Source organism: Geotrypetes seraphini, chromosome 7 (genome assembly GCF_902459505.1).
Source record: "Geotrypetes seraphini chromosome 7, aGeoSer1.1, whole genome shotgun sequence".
Classification (NCBI taxonomy): Eukaryota; Metazoa; Chordata; class Amphibia; order Gymnophiona; family Dermophiidae; genus Geotrypetes; species Geotrypetes seraphini.
The window spans coordinates 25,237,558-25,259,194 of NC_047090.1; the positions used below are offsets into that span (position 1 = coordinate 25,237,558).

General features: G+C 43.3%; 1 protein-coding gene across 9 annotated transcripts in view; it reads right to left on the reverse strand.

Annotated features, from left to right (window-relative positions):
* Positions 1–3,862: 3,862 nt before the first annotated feature.
* TMPO (thymopoietin) overlaps positions 3,863–21,637 on the reverse strand; it is a 110,225-nt gene continuing 92,450 nt past the window's right edge. For 5 of the 9 annotated variants that reach the window (XM_033951881.1, XM_033951879.1, XM_033951880.1 and 2 more), the window contains 5 exons: positions 19,582–19,728; positions 15,055–15,150; positions 14,878–14,964; positions 14,584–14,678; positions 3,863–5,271 (listed from right to left, as the gene is read on the reverse strand). In XM_033951881.1, the coding sequence (XP_033807772.1) occupies positions 4,971–5,271; positions 14,584–14,678; positions 14,878–14,964; positions 15,055–15,150; positions 19,582–19,728 (726 nt within the window). In that variant the 3' untranslated portion in view covers positions 3,863–4,970. The remainder of the gene's footprint in view (positions 5,272–14,583; positions 14,679–14,877; positions 14,965–15,054; positions 15,151–19,581; positions 19,729–21,637) is intronic. The other 4 variants (XM_033951882.1, XM_033951878.1, XM_033951877.1 and 1 more) reach the window with 3 other exon arrangements.

The following is a 21,637-nucleotide window of genomic DNA, read 5'->3' on the forward strand; positions in this document are numbered from 1 at the left end:
CACCCCGGAGAAAAAAGCAGGAGGAATGCCAACTCCTTCCTGCCATCAGCGTTAAAAAAAAAAAAAAAATGCTGCATGCATGCAGCATGGCACCCCCATCCCCCAACCGGCATGGCCCACCCCTGGTCAGCCAAGGCCCACCCACCCCGGTACCTTTAAAATAGTTGGGAGCAGGAGGGGTGCCCGGTCCCTCCTGCTCCTTAGAGGCTCCCAACATCTTCGGGAGCAGGAGGGGTGCCCGGACCCTCTTCCTGCTCCTACGCCACTCCAAAATCTTCGGGAGCAGGAGAAAAGTCCTCCTGTTCCTGCTCTCTGGCTGGCCGCCACCCAATGGCGGCCTTAGGCCCTGCCCCGGTGCATCATCTGATGCATGGGGAGAGGCCTAAGGCACTGATTGACTAAGGTGCTTCTGGCTCCTCCCTTTGGAGGGGCCTGGGGCACCTCAGCCAATCAGGGACTTCCTTAGGGAAGAGTCTAGGGAAATCCCTGATTAGCCAAAAGACTGAGCTGGTTTCTGAGATGTGGATGGAGCCTCACAGTATCCCAATGAAGACCTTCGATGCAGAATCTTGATATGAAGAAGGGCGTTGATGCTTGGATGATGATCAGTGTTCTAAGGAAGAAGATCGCCACTAGAGAATGACACGGTGGCGGTTTACCCGCGGCCACCGTGTTTAGCCGCGGTCAACCCGCCGAAACGGTGAACGAAAACTAGCAGTCGCTGCGGGGAAGGGGACAAGGCCATTCACCGCCCCGTGGAGCGGTGAATGGTCTTGTCCCCGCAGTGAGGCATGAAGGATCGCGCGGTCCCCGCAGCCCCCATCCGCCTGCCCAATCGATCCTAGTGTTTAGCCAGCTCTCTCCCTTCTCCTCACCTTAGTTTGTAGGTTTTCTTTTTCGGCGACCCGCACACTATCAAAGAGCCGCGCACCCGCTGCTGCTCAGTTTCGATCTTCTGCTCTGACGCAACCGGAAAGAGGAAGTTGCAGCAGAGCCGAAGATTGAACACTGAGCAGTCGCGCGTGCGCGGCTCTTTGGGAAAGCGTGCAGGTCGCCGAAAAAGAAAGCCTGCAAACTAAGATAAGGAGAAGGGAGAGAGCTGGCTAAACACTAGGATCGATTGGGCAGGCGGGTGGGGGCTGCGGGGACCGTGCGATCGCGCGTGTTCCTGGCTCAAACTGGAAGGAGGGAGTGAAAGGGAAAAGGATTCTGGGCCAAGGGGATGAAGACGGAAAGAAAAACTCACAGCAGGAAAGAAAGGGAAGGACAGGCAGGTGAGCCAGATGCTAGAAGTAGGGGGGGGGGGAAGAAAGAGGGAAAAAAGCTAGATGGGGTTGAAAAGAAGAGACACACTGGTATGGAAGAGGAAGATAGGGGGAATCTGGACACAGGAAGGTAACAGAAAGAGGGGAAATTATGTGCATGGGGCATAGGGACAGAGACATAAAGGGGACATGCCATGGGGATGGTATATGGACACGGGGGGGGGGGGGGACAATGGCAGATACATAGGGGAGATATTAGAAATGGGGAAAATAGGAGCACAGATGCGACCCGCATCGCTGGTGTCTCCAGTGTTTGGGGCCCAAGCAGCATCCTAAAAACTGTCACGGAGAAGGGCTGAGCACAATGGCCACACTTTTTGAAACTCATCTGTGGGTGGGACATTGAAGGAAAAATGGCCTCAGCTAAATCAAAATCCGAGGTCAAGGTGGTGGAACAGGCCCCGCCGGGCCAAACCCATGAAAGAGAAAAAACGAAAATTATGTGGGTTTTCTTACTACAAACAATTAAATGAAGAAAATGTCTAAAAAGTCAAAAGTCTGCGAGAACGGGAAGGCAGCGGAAGAAAAAGTTTCAATGGCCGCTGAAAAAAATGCGTCTTCTTAACTCCGTGGAAACTAAGAAACTGAGTGACCGCGTGCCTACATCGGGCAGGAAGGCACTCATAGAAACATAGAAATAGACGGCAGATAAGGGCCACGGCCCATCTAGTCTGCCCACCCCAATGACCCTCCCCTACCTTTCTCTGTGAATAGATCCCATGTGTCTATCCCATTTGGCCTTAAAATCAGGCACGCTGCTGGCCTCAATAACCTGAAGTGGAAGACTATTCCAGCGATCAACCACCCTTTCAGTGAAAAAGAATTTCCTGGTGTCCCCGTGCAGTTTCCCGCCCCTGATTTTCCACGGGACCCTTGAAAAAGAAGATATCTTCTTCCACCTCGATGCGGCCCATGAGATACTTGAATGTCTCGATCATGTCACCCCTCTCTCTGCGTTCCTCGAGTGAGTACAGCTGCAACTTATCCAGCCATTCCTCGTACGGTGCGAGCTATCGTGAACTTTCTAATGACAAAGTGGCGATGCACTTTAAAGTGGTCTGTACCGGTGCTCCGTCGGTGACGTCACCCATTAGTGGGAATATGCTGCCTGCTTGTCCTGGGATAACTGTGTTTATGTAACAGAAAAATAATTAGAATTAAGGAAATACATTAATTTGAAAAATTTGAGAAGAAAATTTGAACACTTTGGGGCAAATTTACCCTGGATATTTAATTCCAAACTATGTCTAGGCACTGGCACAGCTGTGGACTCGGAAGTTATTTGAGTGCCACCTAATATTCAGAGCCAGCACCCACATAGCTAACTAGGCAAAGACAGGACCATACAAAAGACAGCCCTATTTGCCTCAGCACTCACATAGCTAACTAGGCAAAGACAGCCCTATTTGCCTGGTTAGCTTTCTGGGCACTAGCACTTACGGGATACCTATATAACTACTGAATCTTCCTGTCACACACTGTACAGTACTATGGTGGTCAAGATACTCAGCAACATTGTGCGGTTAAGTGACATTGAATATCCAGGGCAATGGCTTGCTCAGCCTCTCCTGCCTGCTTAAACTCTTTCAATATCTACCCCTTGTTTGAGTTTTTTTTATCTAGATTTCTTTTTATTGTATATTAATTTTGTATATATTATGTAATTTTATTTTTACATTTGTTTTATTACTGTGTATGCATAGTTTGTGAACAGCACAGAAGTTTATCTGTACGGTATACAAATGTTTCATACATTAAGTTGGGCTTTTACAAAGGTATGCTACCAAGCAGTGCATGCTAAATGCCAAGCTACCCATATGAACAGAATGGGCAGCTCAGCATAGTGTGCACTACTTGGCAGCACGCTTTTGTAAAAGGAACTATAAATCTTTTTCATACATATTCATTGCACGTACTCTGAAAACCTGATCCAAGGGTGGCCCTTGAGGACTGGGAGTGAATAATACCAAGGGTCTTCAGAGATTAGACATACAATAAGCATGACTGTCCCACACCTTTAATAAACCTGATCAAGATGGGGCAGACTTCTGTAGATGAGTAGATACATTAACATTTTGTATCTGTCTGTCTATGAAGCAATGCTGCTTTAAGAACATACCTTTAACTATGGCTGCACACAGAATTATTCAACGACACCAAGCTGCATGATTTTGGAAGTTTATGTACAAAAATTAAAAGGCGATTGATAAAGGTGTACTCTTCACCATGGTAGTATAAAATATTGCATTTGCCTTGTTTTCAGGTACTACATAATACTTCAGAATGCTAATACACTCTTTTTACTAAGCCAAAGTAGAGGTTTCTACTGTGGCCCAGAGTGCTAAATGCTCCAACGTTCACAGGAATTCTTTGAGCATAAGAGAAGTGTTGGAGCACTTAGTGCTCTGAGCCATTGTAGAAACATCTACCATGGCTTAGTAAAAGGGAGGACTTAAATAGGAAAAAATAAACTAAGCTGAGATTAATGAATTCAAAAGTAGTCCAATTTTCTCACCAATAATATAAATAAAAGAAAATGAAATTTAAAAAGAAAAAAATTTAATTAGCAATAGAGTTTTATAATCAAATAAGTGGTAAAGAAAGCAAAATCAAAAGTAAACTGTGTACATAATGAAAGTCTACAAAGCAGAAATAAATATTTATCAGACCACACTGGAAATATTCTTGTTAAAATGCTACAGTTCTGATAAAATGTAAACAGTAGGTCATTCTGTGTTGATGTAGAAAATGAATACAGTGCATTGAAATAAAACAACCAAATTTTAAGACACATGATTGGAGAACATTTTGGTACCAAAATGTACTTGATGCAAATTTATTTTCACACATTACTAATAAATAAATGTTTCTATAAAAGACATGTCTACTGCCAAATCAATATCTGCAATTATCAAGCTTCTGTCACAGTATATATATATTAGCACTATGTTGTGAGCTACAACAAAAAAATGCTGATGTTAAGTTAGGATGATGCTAATAGTAGAATTCTGGAATTTAGAAATCTTCATTACACAAATGCATACAACAAGATTACACTTATACATCATTTTACTAAAGTTACCATATTCTACAGGAACCCCCCACCTGCCTACTTTCTTTTGCAAAGCAACAATTAGATATCAAACCTAGCTTTCACAAGCATAGCGATATGCATCCTTCCCCTAACCATCTGCATTCTCTCTCTCAGAATCCCCCAACCCCAAATAGTATTGTAAGTGAACAATTTTCAATGCATTTTTTTCTGTAAATAATCAAAGCAAATAAACAAAGAGCTTCACATTATACTACTGTTTTGCCCTCTATCTTCCAAGTTTGCAAAACAAAAAAAAGTTATTACTTTTCAGAAACAAATGTTTAAGATGTCCACGTTAAAAAAATAACAGTCTACAAAAAGTTTCATAGATAATCTAATTAGAAAAGATTACACTGCATATGGCACAAAATCTCCAATTAATCTGATGTCCTTTTGTACTGTCTCTCTTCCCCATTCAGATAAAAATTTATTAAGCGCGATCACATTATTTTAAGTAATTCTTGAGCCAACTCAAGGGTAGAAGAGGTCTTTCTTTCTAAAATTAATATAAAAATAGATAACCAAGTTGGGTTAACTTCAGGAGATGACAATCACTTGCCACTTTCCCCCACATTGCTTCCATCAGAGGTACCAAGGTACGGAGCAAAGGGATTTCCCTGGTTGGTTTCCATTGCTTGATACACCAAAAACAAGAAAATTGCCACAGCAATAAATAGGAGAATCTTTATCCAGATGGGAATCGAACGTCCTTTTTTTGCTCTTTCAGGTTTAACATCTGCCAATGGGGCATATTTCGGAACAAACCTGGATGAAACACTTTCTTCCATTCTGTAGTCAGAAAGTTCTATGGGTCGACCAGCAGCTCCTCTGATAGGTCTGCGACAACTGGCGCTGCAAACGCAAACAAAGCATAACATGAATTGAATGAAACTGTCACAGTTGTACATCATTTTGAACTGAAAACACATTTCAAAATTATACATTTTATATCAGGTGATGGATATGGCCAGATTCCACATACAGGGAAGAAAGTCTCCACAACTTCAAACACGAAAAAAAAAATGACAGTAGAGATGTTCAAAAGATCTTGATGTGCAACATTATTTCAAAACTTTGTCTAAGAGTACGGTGGCTTGACACACACATGTTTCAGCCTCTACGGCCTGCCACAGGAGCTTGCTGTTAAATTTTTCTACCATGTGGAGCAGCGCATATCTTGCATCTAATCTATGCACTTATAATACTTTCATTGCTACGCCATCCATTGTGTTGATGGTGTGCACAAGAATCTGATTCAAGAGTTTTTTTGTAATACAGTGTTCCCCCAAGAATTCGCGGTCTCGCTCATTCAGTCTGCTCCGAACTCCTCTTCCTGTAGTCAGGAGCTGCGTGTCAAAGCAGCTTCTGATTTGTGTAGCCTGGCTTTACTATAGGAAGAGGCGATCAGAGCAGACCGCAAGTGATTTTCTTCACCCGCTGGTGCTTCAGCTGCCCCTCTCCTGCCTCTCCAGCTGCCCTCTCCTGCCTTTTGACAGTTTGTGGTTTTTCGAAATTCGTGGGGGTTCCTTTCGGGGGAGTACTGTTGTAGTTTTTCCTATGTGCTACTCTGCATAGCAATGAAAGAGTATTATAAGTGCATTGATTAGCTAGAAGATATGTGCTGCTCCACATGGAAGAAAAACTTAACAGCAAGGCTCTTGAGGCAGGCGTGGAGGCTGAAACATGTGTGTGTTGATCCACCGCACTCTTAGACAAAGTTTTGAAATAAAGTTGCACATCATGATCTTTTGAACATCTCCACTGTCATCTTTTTCAGATCCCGCATTCAGCAACATGGCTTCTAATCTAACAAGAAGCTTGAACAGTGTAAGGAGAGAACTATTACTAAAGGCATCTTACCTATTTATTTTATTTTATTAGACTTTAATAATTTTTCAAAACCTCTGATATACAAAGTAGACACAAATCAAGTCAACAGCATAATATTTATTTATTTAATTTTGTTTTCTATCCCATTCTCCCCAACAAGCTCAGAACTGGTTACAGGTTAATATACAGTCAACGGGTTACAACTTGCCTTAGTTTTTTCAATATAAGCTTTTATCCTAACTTGACACATATTAGGGCTCTAATGCCAATATACAGTTTACAGGTTACAATTTGTTACAGTGCAAGATTTTTCAATACAAGTTTTTATCTTAACACAACACATACTGAGGATCTAGTACCAATATACATTTCTTTGTAATACACCAGCCGTAGGTAGGGGAGTTCGGTGAAGAGGTATGTTTTTATTGCTTTCCTAAAGTTCAGGAGTCCTTCAAGGGATTTGACCTGTCTGTTTGTAGTTGAAGGGCACAACCAGGAAGCGTTTTGAGATGTATTTCATCCTGGTAGTGGAGGGACCTGTTTGGCACGTATGGAGGAAACTTGGTTGTCATGTAGCCTGGTGCCATGTTGTGCAAGGATTTGAAAGCTATTATCAGGCCCTTGAAGACACAATGTTTGGCTATGGGTAGCCAGTGAGCTGATGATAGAGCCTGGGAGACAGGGTCGCAGGCATGGAAGTTTTTTAGAAGTCTGATTGCTGCATTTTGTACATGCTGGAGACGCTGTATGTTCTTTGCTGTGAGTCCGACAAACAGTGCTTTGCAGTAATCCATGTGTGAGAGGATAAAGGCATAGAGTAGTTGGGTTAAATCAGACTCAGAAAAGTAGTTCCTTATTTTTTGGAGTTGTCGCAGGTAGTAGAATAAGGAAAGATACCACCCGAGAGATATGGTTGGAAAGCGACAGGTTAGAGTCAAGGAGTATTCCTAGGTTGCGTGCTTGGTCCTTTGCAGTTATGGTAGTTGAGTCCCAATGCAGGGAGGGACGGGTGCGCTTGCAGTGCTCTTTGTGGATTCAAAGTTTTGTTTTGGAGGAGTTTAGTTGTAATTTGTTGACGGACATCCAGTTTTTGATTTCCGAAAGGCAGTTTAGGAGTTTGTGATCTGGGAGTCTGTTTCTCTTAGTGGTAGATATAGTTGGATATCAACCATGAAGAAGTGAACGAAATATTTGGTTCTTATCTTTGCTAATCTTCTTTCTTGTAAATCCATGCTCTTTTCCTGGACAAGTGGGTTATGCTTCCCCAGTCGTTAGACTGCTTGTAGGAAGCTCATTTACATAATTTTTTCAGACCCTCCTCTCTTACCTCAGGACTGCCCTCAGGGATTCAGTTTGTAGAAAAGCAGACAGTCACCTGTAGAGGATACAGACAAAAGGGAGGGGTATGGGGAAACTGCCCAATAAGTTTCAAGTTTATTAAAATTTGTTATCCCGCCTTCAAGGCAGTTTTACATAAGGTTCAAAATAAATCAGGTAAACAACCAACATCAAGATGGTACAAAGAACATACAACACAGAAAAACAGGCATACAGGACTAACTTGACAAACTGACACGAAAGGACCAAGGTAAGAACTACAATAGTTTGGATAGGAAAGAACATTAAAGGGGATAAACAAAAGGGTTTGGGGACAGAGAGGTCAGCAAAAAAAAGGCTGCGTCAGACATGGATTAAAACATCCTTAAAAGGACGGTCAAACCTTGAAGGCATCTTTAAAAAGAAAAGTTTTTAGACTGGACTTAAACATTGATAGTGGTGATCCTCTTAAGTAGTCTAATCTGCTCTTAACATGAAATATCATAACAATCATAAACAACTGAAACAATCTAAACAGGTTATTGAACAGTATAAACCTGAAATAACCCGTGCTATAAGGAGACACAGCTTGCACTAACAGAAGGGGGCGCTACAACTAAGGACCCTGATGTAAGGTGCAAAACATATTACATAGAAACATAGAAATAGACGGCAGATAAGGGCCACGGCCCATCAAGTCTGCCCACTCCATTGACCCTCCCTATCTATCTTTGCGGATAGATCCCACATGTTTGTCCCATTTGGCCTTAAAATCTGGCATGCTTCTGGCCTCAATAACCTGAAGTGGAAGACTATTCCAGCGATCAACCACCCTTTCGGTGAAGAAGAACTTCCTAGTGTCACCGTGCAGTTTCCCGCCCCTAATTTTCCACTGATGTCCCCTTGTTGCCGCGGGACCCTTGAAAAAAAAGATATCCTCTTCCACTTTGATGCGACCCGTGAGGTACTTGAATGTCTCGATCATATCTCCCCTCTCTCTACGTTCCTCGAGTGAGTAGAGCTGCAACTTCCCTAACCGCTCCTCGTATGGGAGCTCCTTGAGTCCCGAAACCATCCTGGTGGCCATTCTCTGGACCGATTCCAGTCTCAGTACATCCTTGCGGTAATGTGGCTTCCAAAATTGCACACAGTACTCCAGGTGTGGTCTCACCATGGATCTATATAGTGGCATAATGACTTCAGGTTTACGGCTGACGAAACTCCTGCGTATGCAACCTATGATTTGCCTTGCTTTGGATGAAGCTTGCTCAACTTGGTTTGCAGACTTCATGTCATCCCTGACAATCACCCCTAAGTCTCTTTCTGCTTCAGTTTTTTTCAAGATCTCGCCATTTAGGGTGTAAATCTTGCATGGATTTTGGCTTCCCAGGTGCATGACTTTGCATTTTTTGGCATTGAAACTGAGTTGCCAGGACCTAGACCAGCGCTCCAGTAGAAGTAGGTCATGCATCATATCATCTGCCATCGAATTATTGTCTGTTGTGCTTTTGTTCACTACATTGCTTAGCTTGGCATCATCGGCGAATAATGTTATTCTTCCTCGGAGCCCTTCTGTCAAGTCTCTTATGTAGATGTTGAACAAGATTGGGCCCAGGACGGAGCCCTGTGGCACTCCACTTATCACCTCCGACATTTCGGAGGGGGTGCCATTCACCACCACCCTCTGAAGCCTACCTCCAAGCCAGTTCCCAACCCAATTTGTCAATGTGTCGCCCAAACCTAAAGAACTCATCTTGCTTAGCAACCTGTGGTGTGGTACGCTATCAAATGCCTTGCTGAAATCTAGGTAGACAATGTCCAGGGACTCACCAGCATCCAGCTTCCTCGTCACCCAGTCAAAGAAGCTGATCAGGTTGGATTGGCAGGATTCTGATGGTATTCTTAGAAAGGCTGGTCAGGAAGCCATAAGTCCAGCTTACCCGCACTTGTTAAGGTAGACAATCGGCAAATCGGCAAATCCCAGGGTGGGTTCCAGGAAGACTTGATTTAAATCATGGTTTTCCACAGAAAGCCTCATTCTTGCTGGTATAATCAAAATAGTGTGGATTTAAAGAAAGAAGATTAGCAAAGGCAAGAACTAATCTTTCGTTCTTGTACAATCCCACTTGGACATGTTGGACATGACAGAGCAAACCCGTAGAGTCAGGGTGGGACTGATGAGCCTGCTGCCAAAACAGAGGAGCCAAAAGCAGTATCCTGCTTAGCCACCACGTCAATCCTGTAAAACTTGGTAAAGGTATGCAAGGAGGACCAGGCAGCAGCCCTGCAAATCTCCTCCAGTGAGAGTGCCAATGACTGCCAAGAAGAGGAAACACCTTTAGTAGAACGAGCCCTGAAAGAAACAGGAGGCTTCTTTCGAGCCGTGACTTAAGCAGATGAAATAGCCATGCAAATCCATATGGAAATAGTGGCCTTCGAGGCCAGCCTGCCCTTATGGGCAGGACCAACCAATACAAACAGGTGGTCAGAGATCCAAAACCCATTTGTGACCTCAAAGTACCACAACAAAATCCTGTGCACATTCAGTGACTGCAACAGCCAGTCCTATTCCCTTGTTGCAGAGGAAGAAAAGGTAGGAAGACAAACTTTCTGGCTAATGTGGAAGCTAGAGACCACTTTCGGAAGAAAGGAGGGAACGGTGTGCAGAAATACACTGGAATTCATGATCTGAAGAACAGATCCCAGCAGGATAAAGCCTGAAAGCTCAGAAACTCTGTGGGCAGAATTAATGGCGACCATGAAGACAGTCTTGACAGTGAGACACATTAAGGATGCTTTCTCCAAAGGCTCATAAGGCAGGTAAGCCAGACACCAGAGCACAAGATTGAGATTCTAAGTCGGTCAGGGTAGCTGCAGTGGGGGGCTAAAGCCTCAGAGTGCCTGTCAAAAACCAGCCAACATTCGGATGAGCGGTCAAAGAGCCTCCAGAGGCTTAGGGCCCAGACAGGATAGACTGGCAATCTAAACCCTCAGAGAGCCAACAGCCAGTCCCTTTTCCAGTCCATCCTGAAGGAACTCCAGCACCAGAGGTATTGACCGCACAGATGGTTCTTTATGATTCTGGATGCACCATGATTGAGAATATTTCCAAGTTTTTCTATAGGCCGCCACAGTTGACTTATTTTTGCTGGGCAGCAGAGTAGCAATCATGTTCAAGGAATAGCTTCTGTGGATTAAGGACGTGCACTCAATAGCCAGGTCATAAGAACAAAGCGGTCCAGATCCTGAAGCGCAATTGGACCTTGCATGAGAAGACAATGACACAGAATTCCGAGTCCCTGGTCCAGTTGCATGGACGCCTTGGCCAGTTAGGTGCAATGAGAATCACCTGATTCCTGTGTGCTGCGCTCCGTCTCAACAGATGGCCTATCATGGGCCATGGAGGGTAACACATAAAGACCACCCTCTAAGCCTTTGCTGCCTGGTTTGCAATGACAGCTGAAGAACCGATCCGCTTGTTGGCCGCCAATGCCATGAGGACGGATGAACCCACCGGTCCACTATGCAGTTGAACGCTCTCTGGGATAGAGACCATTCTCCGGGATCCATAGTCTGCCAGCTGAGAAAATCCACCTGTACATTGTCTAACCCTTCCACATGCGCAGCTGAAAGCACCACAAGGTGGTTTTCCGCCCATCGAAAGAGAAGCTGGGCTTCCGTGTGCAGAGAGGCGCTCCTGGTGCCCCCCTGGTAACTGAAAGCCACTGTCTAGACGTTGTCTGAGAAGACACACACAGCCTGATACTGGAGAAGACACTTGAAGTGGAGGAGAGCCAGTCAAATCGCCTAAAGCTCCAGGCGATTGATCAACCATTTCTTCTCAGAGGGGGAGACCACCGGCCCTGAACCAGCCTGTCCAGGCAAAGAGCACCCCAGCCGAAGAGGCTGGCATCTTTTGCCAGGATCACCCATTCAGAGATCTGGAGGGGGAGACCCCTGGGCAGGGAGAGAGGATGCAACCACCAGGCTAGACAGGACAGAGCCAAGGGAACCAGGCATGCAAATGATACCCGCTGCGGACTCCAGTGGGAAATAAACATGTCCTGCAGCAGATGCAGGTGAGCCCTGGCCCAAGGAACCACATCGATCATCACTACCATAGACTCCAGAACCTTAAGGTACTGCCAGACAGTCAGGACCAGAGTGGCAAGAAAGTCCCAGATCAACTGGCTAAGCTTCTCCTGATCCATGGCAAACCAAACCCCCAGATATTCCAAGTCCTGCATTGGGTCAAGTTGACTCTTTCGGAAGTTGATCACCCAGTCTAGGCATTGAAGCAGCTGGACGACTTGGCGAACTGCCTGATGCCCCTCGGATTCCAACAGAGCCTTGATTAACCAGTCATTCAGATACAGGTGGATCAGAACACAGAGTGTGCGCAGGTGGGCTGCCACCACTACCATCACCTGGGTGCCATCACCAACGTGAAGAGTAATGCCGCAAAGCACAGTTACTTACCGTAACAGTTACTTACGTAACAGGTGTTATCCAGGGACAGCAGGCAGATATTCTCAAGGCAGATATTCTCACATGTGGGTGAAGTCATCCACGGACAATGTAAAAGTGTACTGTCACTAAGCGTTAAGACTGCCCATACCGCTCATGTGTGAGTGCCTTCCCACACGCTGGCTTGCGAGGTCGTCAGTTTTTATGCCCAAGTGAACAAGACAACCAGGGGAGGTGGGTGGGATGTGAGAATATTTACCAGCTGTCCCCAGATAACACCCGTTACAGTAACTGTGCTTTATCCCAGGACAAGCAGGCAGCATATTCTCACGTGGGACTCCCTAGCTTGTGAAATGGGATGGAAGGAGTGTTGGCTTCTAAATAAAACAAATAGCAAAGTTACTTACCTTAACAGGTGTTATCCAGGGACAGCAGGCAGAGATTCTCATATGTGGGTGATGTCATCCATGGAGCCCCAGTATGGACAGCTTTTAAAAGTGCATCACCACTTTAATTTTTTTTAGAACGTTCACGATTGCCCGCACCACTCATGTACGCGCGCCTTCCCGCCTGATGTAGGCTTGTGGTGCCTCAGATCCTTAAGAAAGCTAAGAAGCTAACCAGGGGAGGTGGGTGGGTTGTGAGAATATCTACCTGCTGTCCCTGGATAACACCTGTTATGGTAAATAAGGAATATAATTTTGAGCTCAGGGAAATTGGAAACAAAATGAAACACTGACGTTTGACCTTCCCAGCAAAAGAATTGTGGCAAGCCTAGGAGATAAAACTGTTTTGTTATTGAGGACAATTGGGAATGGTGAATGGGACCAAGTTGCACACTGTAGTCATTTTTAAGAGGAAAAAAAAATTGCCAAAAAATTTTAAATTTCCACCACAAATTACTCTGCATGCATGGATGATGGATGGATGGATGAAGGAAGAACCAAAATATGACTTGATGAGATTTGGAATAGATGACTGGGTGTTGCTTTGAAGAAAAAAAAATAATTGCTTTTTGGGACATACCTGAGGACATCAAACAGAAAGCAATGTTTCTTCAGACTTCTCTGCCAGTTATACCTGGTGGTCTTACTTCTGTTTTATGGCCACTATATGTTTGCTTGAATAAACCTTTCATAGATCATGTGTGAAAAATATGGCATGAATGGATATCCTCTAGTGAAATATGCTTAACAGAAGTTGGAAATCTGATGAAACAGACATTTGTATGCTTCTTTTATACTATTTTTATTCGAAGTGGTTTACATTCAAGTACTCTAAATACTTTCCCTATTTGTCCCGGAGGGCTTATAATCTAACTACAGTACCTGGGGCAATGGAAGGTTAAGTGACTTGCACAGGGTCACAGGGAGCAGCATGGGGCTCAAACCCACAACCTCAGGTAGCGGTTCTAAACACTAGGCCACTCCTCCACTCCACACTGAGCTCACTGCAAAGTGGGTCAAAGATGTTTGGGAAGACATTCCAGAACATAGGGTTCAACAGGCTTCCAAAAACGTAGTATAAGCAATGGCATGGATGGCAGTGAAAATGGATGTGCTGTATGAGAGCAACAGCAGCAGTAGTAGTAATGATTATGATATTAATAATGCCTATGCTGATTACATCACAAAAACTGATTTCCACTATTTGTTTGGGAAGTCTGATGAGGTATATTGTTTTGAAGGATTTTAAATAATTTATTGATGACTAAAAACTACTTTGTGAAGTTAATAAGTGTATTAAAACTTATGGCAAGGATGACCAGCAGTTGTATGGCTTAGCCCAAAATTAGATCAGCTACCTTTGTCCATTTCATTGCCCTTCGGATCTTCACTGCAGATTGAATTCTCAAGTAAAGTGTCATTATAGACGCAACACTTTCATTTAATGACCATCTTAATTCTCTGGTAAAAAAAATGTTTTTTTAGCCTCCATATGCTGAGGAAAATGAGATTCTGTTTCCACCAACAACATTTTGCTGTCCTGGTACAATCAATCATTCGTTCGAGGTTGGATTATTGTAACTCAGTCTATTTAAGTCTAACCAAGAAAAGTCTTTAAAGACTTCAACAGATACAGAATACTGCGGCTAGGCTGATCTTTGCAAAAAGCAAATTTGATCATGTTTCCCCACTTTTGTTAAAACTTCACTGGCTCCCAGTAATCTCTAGGGTTTACTTTAAATGTGCCTGCCTAACATTTAAGATCTTGCATGGCACTCTTCCTCCTTTAATTCCTCTATCTTGGAATTCTGCAAGACCTGATATTACCAGATCTATCCAAAAGTTTAAATTATCTTTCCCCTCATTAAAAGGCATTATCTATATTGGAAAATTAGGGAAATCTCTTTACTTTAAAATTACTGAACTTTGGAATAACGTCCAGCTGCATAACTTGGGCTCTTTCCAATTATTTCGAAAACATCTGAAAACTTGGCTATTTTCAAAAATGTAAATTCTGCTGCTCTCTTTATAATCACTAATTCTTATAATACTATTACTATAGATTTAAAGTCTAGGAGAAAAAGTATTCTGCCTTTGGTTCTACCTAATTCCAGTTGGTGTTGATACTTCATAAGGGAACATCTCTTTGAGAATGTCTTTATTAGTTCTTCTCTCTTCATTTAATGTTTTTCTCACCACCTGAAAAAAAGGGAAAATACACACACAATTAAATCACTATTTTATTTATAAAAATTTATATTCAGTTCATTCTAGAGTTCTCTACTTATGCAGAGATCTCATGTACAAGGTGACAGTGGTTATTTAAGAGACAGACACAGCCCTGGTGTAAATTTGGAAGAAAATAATTTAGATCACCCAGTGCAAAGAATCTGCTTCCCTTTTTAACTGGTGTTACAAACTTGCTTATTTTCAATTGTCTTGTTTTTGTGGTCTCAATGGAGTCTTCAATCTTGTCCTTAGTTTCCTTCAACATGAAGAAATCTTTATTTGGTTACATAGATAATATCACTACCAATGACAAATGTGAAGAGGATCAAAATAATTTAATTATCACCTCTATCAAAGCTGTATTTAGAAGATCACTGCATTTTGTATGACCATTATCAACATCTGTGAGCTTTTTATGGCAAAGATAATCCATTTCTTCTTGCTGTGGCAAGGAAAAAGGCTTCATATTAAGGGTCACTGGAATATAAATCTACTACATTTAACAGCTAAACTATTTATTAGAAGGTTTTTCAGGTCAGGGATCTACATAACTAAAACAACCGAGTTTGAGATGAAACCCAAGGTACAACAAAAACAGAAGTATTTGACTTTGAAGATTTTCTGATTATTTTTTCATTAGTCTATTGAACTACATGGGCTCCTGTATACACTATACCTATATGATGACAAAAATATCTATATGGGCTGCATTTTGATGACAACTTTTAATTCAAAATCAATCACACAATTAAAAGGTATTTTATTTATTCCTGTTGTACTGCCTTGTAATTTTGGGTAATTCACTTAACTCTCCATTGTCGCAGGTACAAAAAAAAAAGTACCAGTATATATAATATGTAAACTGCTTTGATTGTTAAAACAGAGACAGTATATCAAATTCCAAATCCCCTTCCTTTCCCTAAAGGACTGAATCTCCTTTCCTTCCGTCCCCAGATGACCATCTCTCACGTTTCTCTTCCATTCCTCCCTTTCCTCTTTCCCAAGACCATGCTCTTTCTTTTCCGAGGTCTATTTCTCTCTCCCTCCTCTCACTTCTTTCTTCCTTTCTTCTCTTACCTCTTCCCCAAGTTCATTATCCCTCTCTCTCTCTCTCCCCTCCCATCATCAAGCACCTCTCCCTCCCTCCCCTCCACTATCATGAGCAGTGATACAAATTTAGCAGCACCAAGAAGGGGAAAGCCAACAGTTGACCAAGTGTCGACGATTTGGAAGAAGGTATCCCATGAGGAAACTGAGTGGGAAAAATACTGGGAAGACACAACGGGCAAAAACCAAGAGCTGACAGATCAAAAATTGGATGACAAGATGATCGTAGCACAGGAAAAGAAAATAATAATCGTAGCACAGGAAAAGAAAAGGAAGACAGAAAAATACCATGACTTAAATTGCATGTATACTAATGCAAGGAGCCTAAGGAATAAAATGAGAGAATTAGAAGTCATGGCCAAAAAAGAGAACCTAGACATCATTGGGGTCCCTGAAACATGGTGGAATGAAGAAAACAAATGGGACATAGTGAAGACAGGTCAGGCCAGAAAGGAAAACATACACTCGACCAGAGTAGACACAGCAGCAACGACCAACAAATTGGAATCACTATGGGTTAAAATACTGGGAAGGAAAGGGCCCGAGATAAAGATGGGCCAGTACTATCGTCCACCTGGGCAAACCGAAGCAGACATGAAAGCCGAGTTGAAGCGAGAATGCAAAAATGGTAACACGATTGTTATGGGAGACTTCAACTATCCCGGGATAGACTAGAGTCTTGGAAACTCACAATGCGCTAGGGAGACTGGATTTCTGGAGGCTATACAGGACAGCTTCATGGAGCAGTTTGTCAGAGAACCGACGAGAAGGAATGCCACTCTGGATCTAATCCTTAATGGGCTAAGAGGACCTGCAAAGGAAGTGGAAGTAGTGGGACCGTTGAGAAACAGCGATCACAATATGATTAAGTTCAAAGTTGAAGTTGGAATATCGAAGGGAAAGAGAACCAGAGCGACAACTTTTAACTTCAAGAAAGGAAACTACAAAGCGATGAGAATAATGGTAAGGAAGAAACTTAGGAACAGCTCAAAGAAATCGCAGACTGTAGAGCAAGCCTGGTCTTTGTTCAAGGATACGATGAGTGAGGCTCAAAATCTGTATATCCCCAGATTTAGAAAAGGATGCAAAAAGACCCGGCGTGGATAACTAAAGAAGCGAAGAAAGCGATAGGAGATAAGAAAAATTCATTCTGGAAATGGAAAGAGAACAAAACCGAGAACTGGAATGAGCACAGGAAGCATCAGAAAGAATGTCACCACATGTTTAGAAGAGCAAAAAGAGAATAAGAAGAGAGGCTAGCCAGGGAAGCATGAAATTTCAAACCGTTCTTCAGATATGTTAAAGGGAAGCAGCCGGCAAGGGAAGAGGTGAGACCGTTGGATGACGGAGATAAGAAAGGAGTGGTGAAGGAGGAAAAAGAAGTGGGGATAAACTAAACAAGTTCTTTTCGTCAGTAGTTACAAAAGAGGACACATCCAACGTGCCGGAACCTGAAAAAATCTTCAAAGGAGATCAAGCAGAAAAATTAACATCCATAGAGGTAAGCCTTGAAGACGTACATAAGCAGATAGATAAGATTAAAAACTGACAAATCTCCGGACCTGAACGGAATCCACCCTAGGGTATTGAAAGAATTAAAGGAGGAAGTAGCGGAATTAATACAGCAGGTTTGTAATCTATCCCTGAAAACAGGCATGATCCCGGAGGATTGGAAGTTAGCTAATGTGACGCCCATCTTTAAAAAAGGATCGAGAGGTAACCCGGGAACTACAGACCGGTAAGTTTGACTTCGGTACTGGAGCAGATGGCGGAAGCGCTAATAAAAGAAAGCATCGATGAGCATCTAGAAAGGAATAAACTGATGAAAACAAGCCAACGTAGATTCTGCAAGGGAAGATCGTGCCTAACAAACTTATTGCACTTTTCGAAGGAATTAACAAACAAATGGACAAAGGGGACCCCATAGACATCATATACTTAGATTTCCAAAAAGCCTTTGAGGTACCCCATGAACGCCTACTACGGAAACTGAAGAATCATAGGGTGGAAGGAGACGTACACAGATGGATCAAAATTGGTTGGCGGGTAGGAAGCAAAGGGTAGGAGTGAAGGGCCACTACTTTGACTGGAGGAGGGTCACGAGTGGTGTTCCGCAGGGATCAGTACTCGGACTGCTGCTGTTCAATGTATTTATAAACGATCTAGAAGCAGGGACAAAGTGCAAAGTAATAAAATTCGCAGACGACGCCAAACAATTTAGTGGAGTTGGGGCAAGAGAGGATTGTGAAGACTTACAAAGGGACCTGAACAAACTAGAAGAGTGGGCGACAAGATGGCAGATGAAGTTTAATGTAGAGAAATGTAAAGTCTTGCATGTAGGAAACAGAAACCTGAAGTACAGCTATACGATGGGAGGGCTGGTAATGGGTGAAAGTACCCTAGAAAAGGACTTGGGGGTAATAGTGGACAAGACAATGAAGCCGTCAGCACAGTGTGCAGCGGCCTCTAAGAAGGCGAATAGAATGCTAGGTATAATCAAGAAAGGTATTACAACCAGAACGAAAGAAGTTATCCTGCCGTTGTATCGGTCGATGGTGCACCCACATCTGGAGTACTGCTTCCAATATTGGTCGCCGTATCTTAAGAAGGATATTACATTATTTGAGAGGGTTCAGAAAAGAGTGACGCGATTGATAAAAGGTATGGAAAACCTTTCATATGCTGAAAGATTAGAGAAACTGGGGCTCTTTTCCCTGGAAAAGCGGAGGCTTAGAGGGGACATGATAGAGACTTACAAGATCATGAAAGGCATAGAGAAAGTGGAGGGACAGATTCTTCAAACTTTCAAAAACTACAAGAACGAGAGGGCATTCAGAAAAGTTAAGAAGGGACAGATTCAGAACCAATGCTAGGAAGTACTTCTTCACCCAAATGGTGGTGGACACCTGGAATGCACTTCCAGAGGATGTGATAGAGGACAGAGTACGGTATTGGGGGTTCAAGAAGGGATTGGATGATTTTCTGAAGGAAAAGGGGATAGAAGGGTATAGATAGAGGATTACTATACAGGTCCTGGACCTGATGGGCCACCGCATAAGTGGACTGCTGGGCACGATGGACCTCTGGTCTGACACAGCAGAAGCACTGCTTATGTTCTTATTGATGCCAGAGTTCACCACCTCAGTTATAGCTTCCACTAGTGTCTCCTCCAGTTCTGCAGCTCATTTCCCTTACCTACCTGGGGGGGGGGAATTAACATTTGTCCTCTCCTCAAATTCCCCCCTCCCCAACCTGTCTGCCTTAAAGGTAGTCTTCTGTTGGTCTCCAGCAACAGCAGTATTGTACATGTTGCCTGAGGCCTGGTCTGAAGCTTTCTCTGCCCTATTCCACCCAAGCAGAAACAGAAAGTGGTGTTGGGGGAATAGGCCAGAGGGAAATCTTCAAAGCAGGCCGCATATGTGTAACACTGTTGTGGACCAAGACCAACTTTAAAGGTAGGATTTGTTTAGAGGAGGGGTGTAGCAGAATATGCCAAGCATAGGGGTTGGGACTGGAAGAGAGGAGATGTTTGGAAATACAGGACCACTGCGATCTGATTACTTTTTGGTATTGTGTGTCTGTCTGTCTAATGGCCATTTCACTATAGCTCACTGTGTGCTAGGTTTTAGTAAACATGCCCTTAAATGTGGATAAACATATTACACTTCCAACACCGTATGTGCTATACATGCTTCCAACTTTGGATGCAAATATCTGTATTTATACAAGAATGAGAAGAAAAAAATAAACCAAACAAGCAATTTACTTCTTCTTTCATCATTGGTTTCTTTGGTGTCCTTCCAGACATGTCTGAGAATTCACTGAATGATAGCACAGGAGCTGTAGATTTAAAGTTTCCAGGCACCTTATTGATAGCCTGCCGAGATTCAAACTGTTCATACTCAGAATGGGCCTATGGAAACAGAGAGAAAGAAAGAAAGAAAAAAAGTGCTCGCATTAAAGAATTCTTATCAGTTTATGGCAACAACTGTACAACCCTACCTTGGGTGAATCTCTTCATAAAGACAGTTAAATCCTATCACATAGCTGTATCACTACATGATATTTTAGTACTTTATATCCAATCATATACAGTGGTACCTTGGATTACGAGCATAATCCTTTCCAGGAGCATGCTCGTAATCCAAAATGCTTGTTTATCAAAGCGAGTTTCCCTATAGAAAACAATGGAAACTCGCTTTGATACGTTCCCCCCCACCCCGATAACCGGCATTGCTCCCCCCGGCTCGCAAAGGCCCCCTCGCTCCAACCGGCACCACCCCCCCGTGCGAACCGGCCCCCCCCGCCCGAACAACTTAAATTTACCCCCCCCCCCACCCCGTCTAGCGCAGGCACAGATCGTGTGCCAAGATGATCTTCCGGCTTCTGCCTGCCTGCCTTGAGCATGCATCTGCGCATGCTCAAGGACTTCTAATTCTCCCTCTCGCCGAGAATCTCGGCAGGCAGGCAGAAGCCAGAAGATCTTCTAGGCACACGATCTGTGCCTGCACTAGATAGGGGGGGTAAGTTTAAGTTGTTCGGGCGGGGGGGCCGGTTGGAGCGAGGGGGCCTTTGCGAGCAGGGGGGGGAGCGATGCCGGTTATTGGGGGGGGGGGTGCTCGCAAATCGAATCAACACTCGGTTTGCGAGTCAAAAGTTTGCTGAGTGTTTTGCTCGTCTTGCAAAACATTCGCAAACCGGGTTACTCGCAAACTGAGGTTTGACTGTATTTTGGTAGATAAGTATTCCATGGTATAACTTATAGCTTTAAAAAGACACTAGAGTCAGGTGCCTTGCATGTGAATTTTCTAGCACTACATGAAAAGGTCAAGGTCTGACATGTACTGCAACTGGTCATTACCACTTACCTCAACAGCATACTGCCAAAAATTCTACAAACATGCTAATTATGTGGGAACAGTGACAAAGGAAAAAAAATATCAATATCTGTCCATGCAGACAAATATTCAGGTACTGTTTCCTATGGACTTTGCCAATTTTCAAAGTGAAAGCATGTTTATACTTTGCATTTGAAGACTACCCTAGGAAAAAGTACCTAGAGATCTGTGCCATCTCTTTTCTGTGGTACCTTTATCATAAAAACACATACAGATGTGAAAATATAATCTATTAATCTTATTTCCCTTCCCAATTTAAGTAGTCTGGGTCTCCTTTGATCCCTGTATTCACATTACATTAAGCAAGAGTTTGGATAATCAACCATGTAAATAGCAAAGTTGCTTACTTATAATAGAGCTTTCACTGTATATAAGAACATAATAGCCTTAGTGGATCAGACCAATGGTCCATCTAGCCCAGTATCCCGTCTTCGAGAAGGCTAATCGAAGTCACAAGTACCTGGCAAAAACCCAAATAGTAGCAGCATTCCATGCCATCGATCCAGGACAAGAAGTGGCGTCTCCCATGTCTGTCTCAATAGCAGTTTATGGACTTTTTCTCCAGGAACTTGTCCAAACCTTTTTCAAAACTGCTCTTACCACATCTTTGGAAACGCGTTCCAGAGCTTAACTACCGTATTTTTTGCTCCATAAGATGCACTTTTTTACCCAAAAAAGTGGGTGGAAATTAGAGAATTACACGGTGACAAAATTCATCACCATTCCCATCCCCGCGGATTACCACAGGAAATAATCCCATGTCATTTTTAGTGCCTATTTCAACCTCAGTCATTCTACACCAGCATTCTTCAAAGCAAAGCTTGAGGGTCATTGGTTGTGGCCATTCATACTCTGATTCTTCCCTCTCTCCTTAAAGAATAATATGAAGATGGTTTCCCGCGGTTATCTGCGGGGACAGGGACG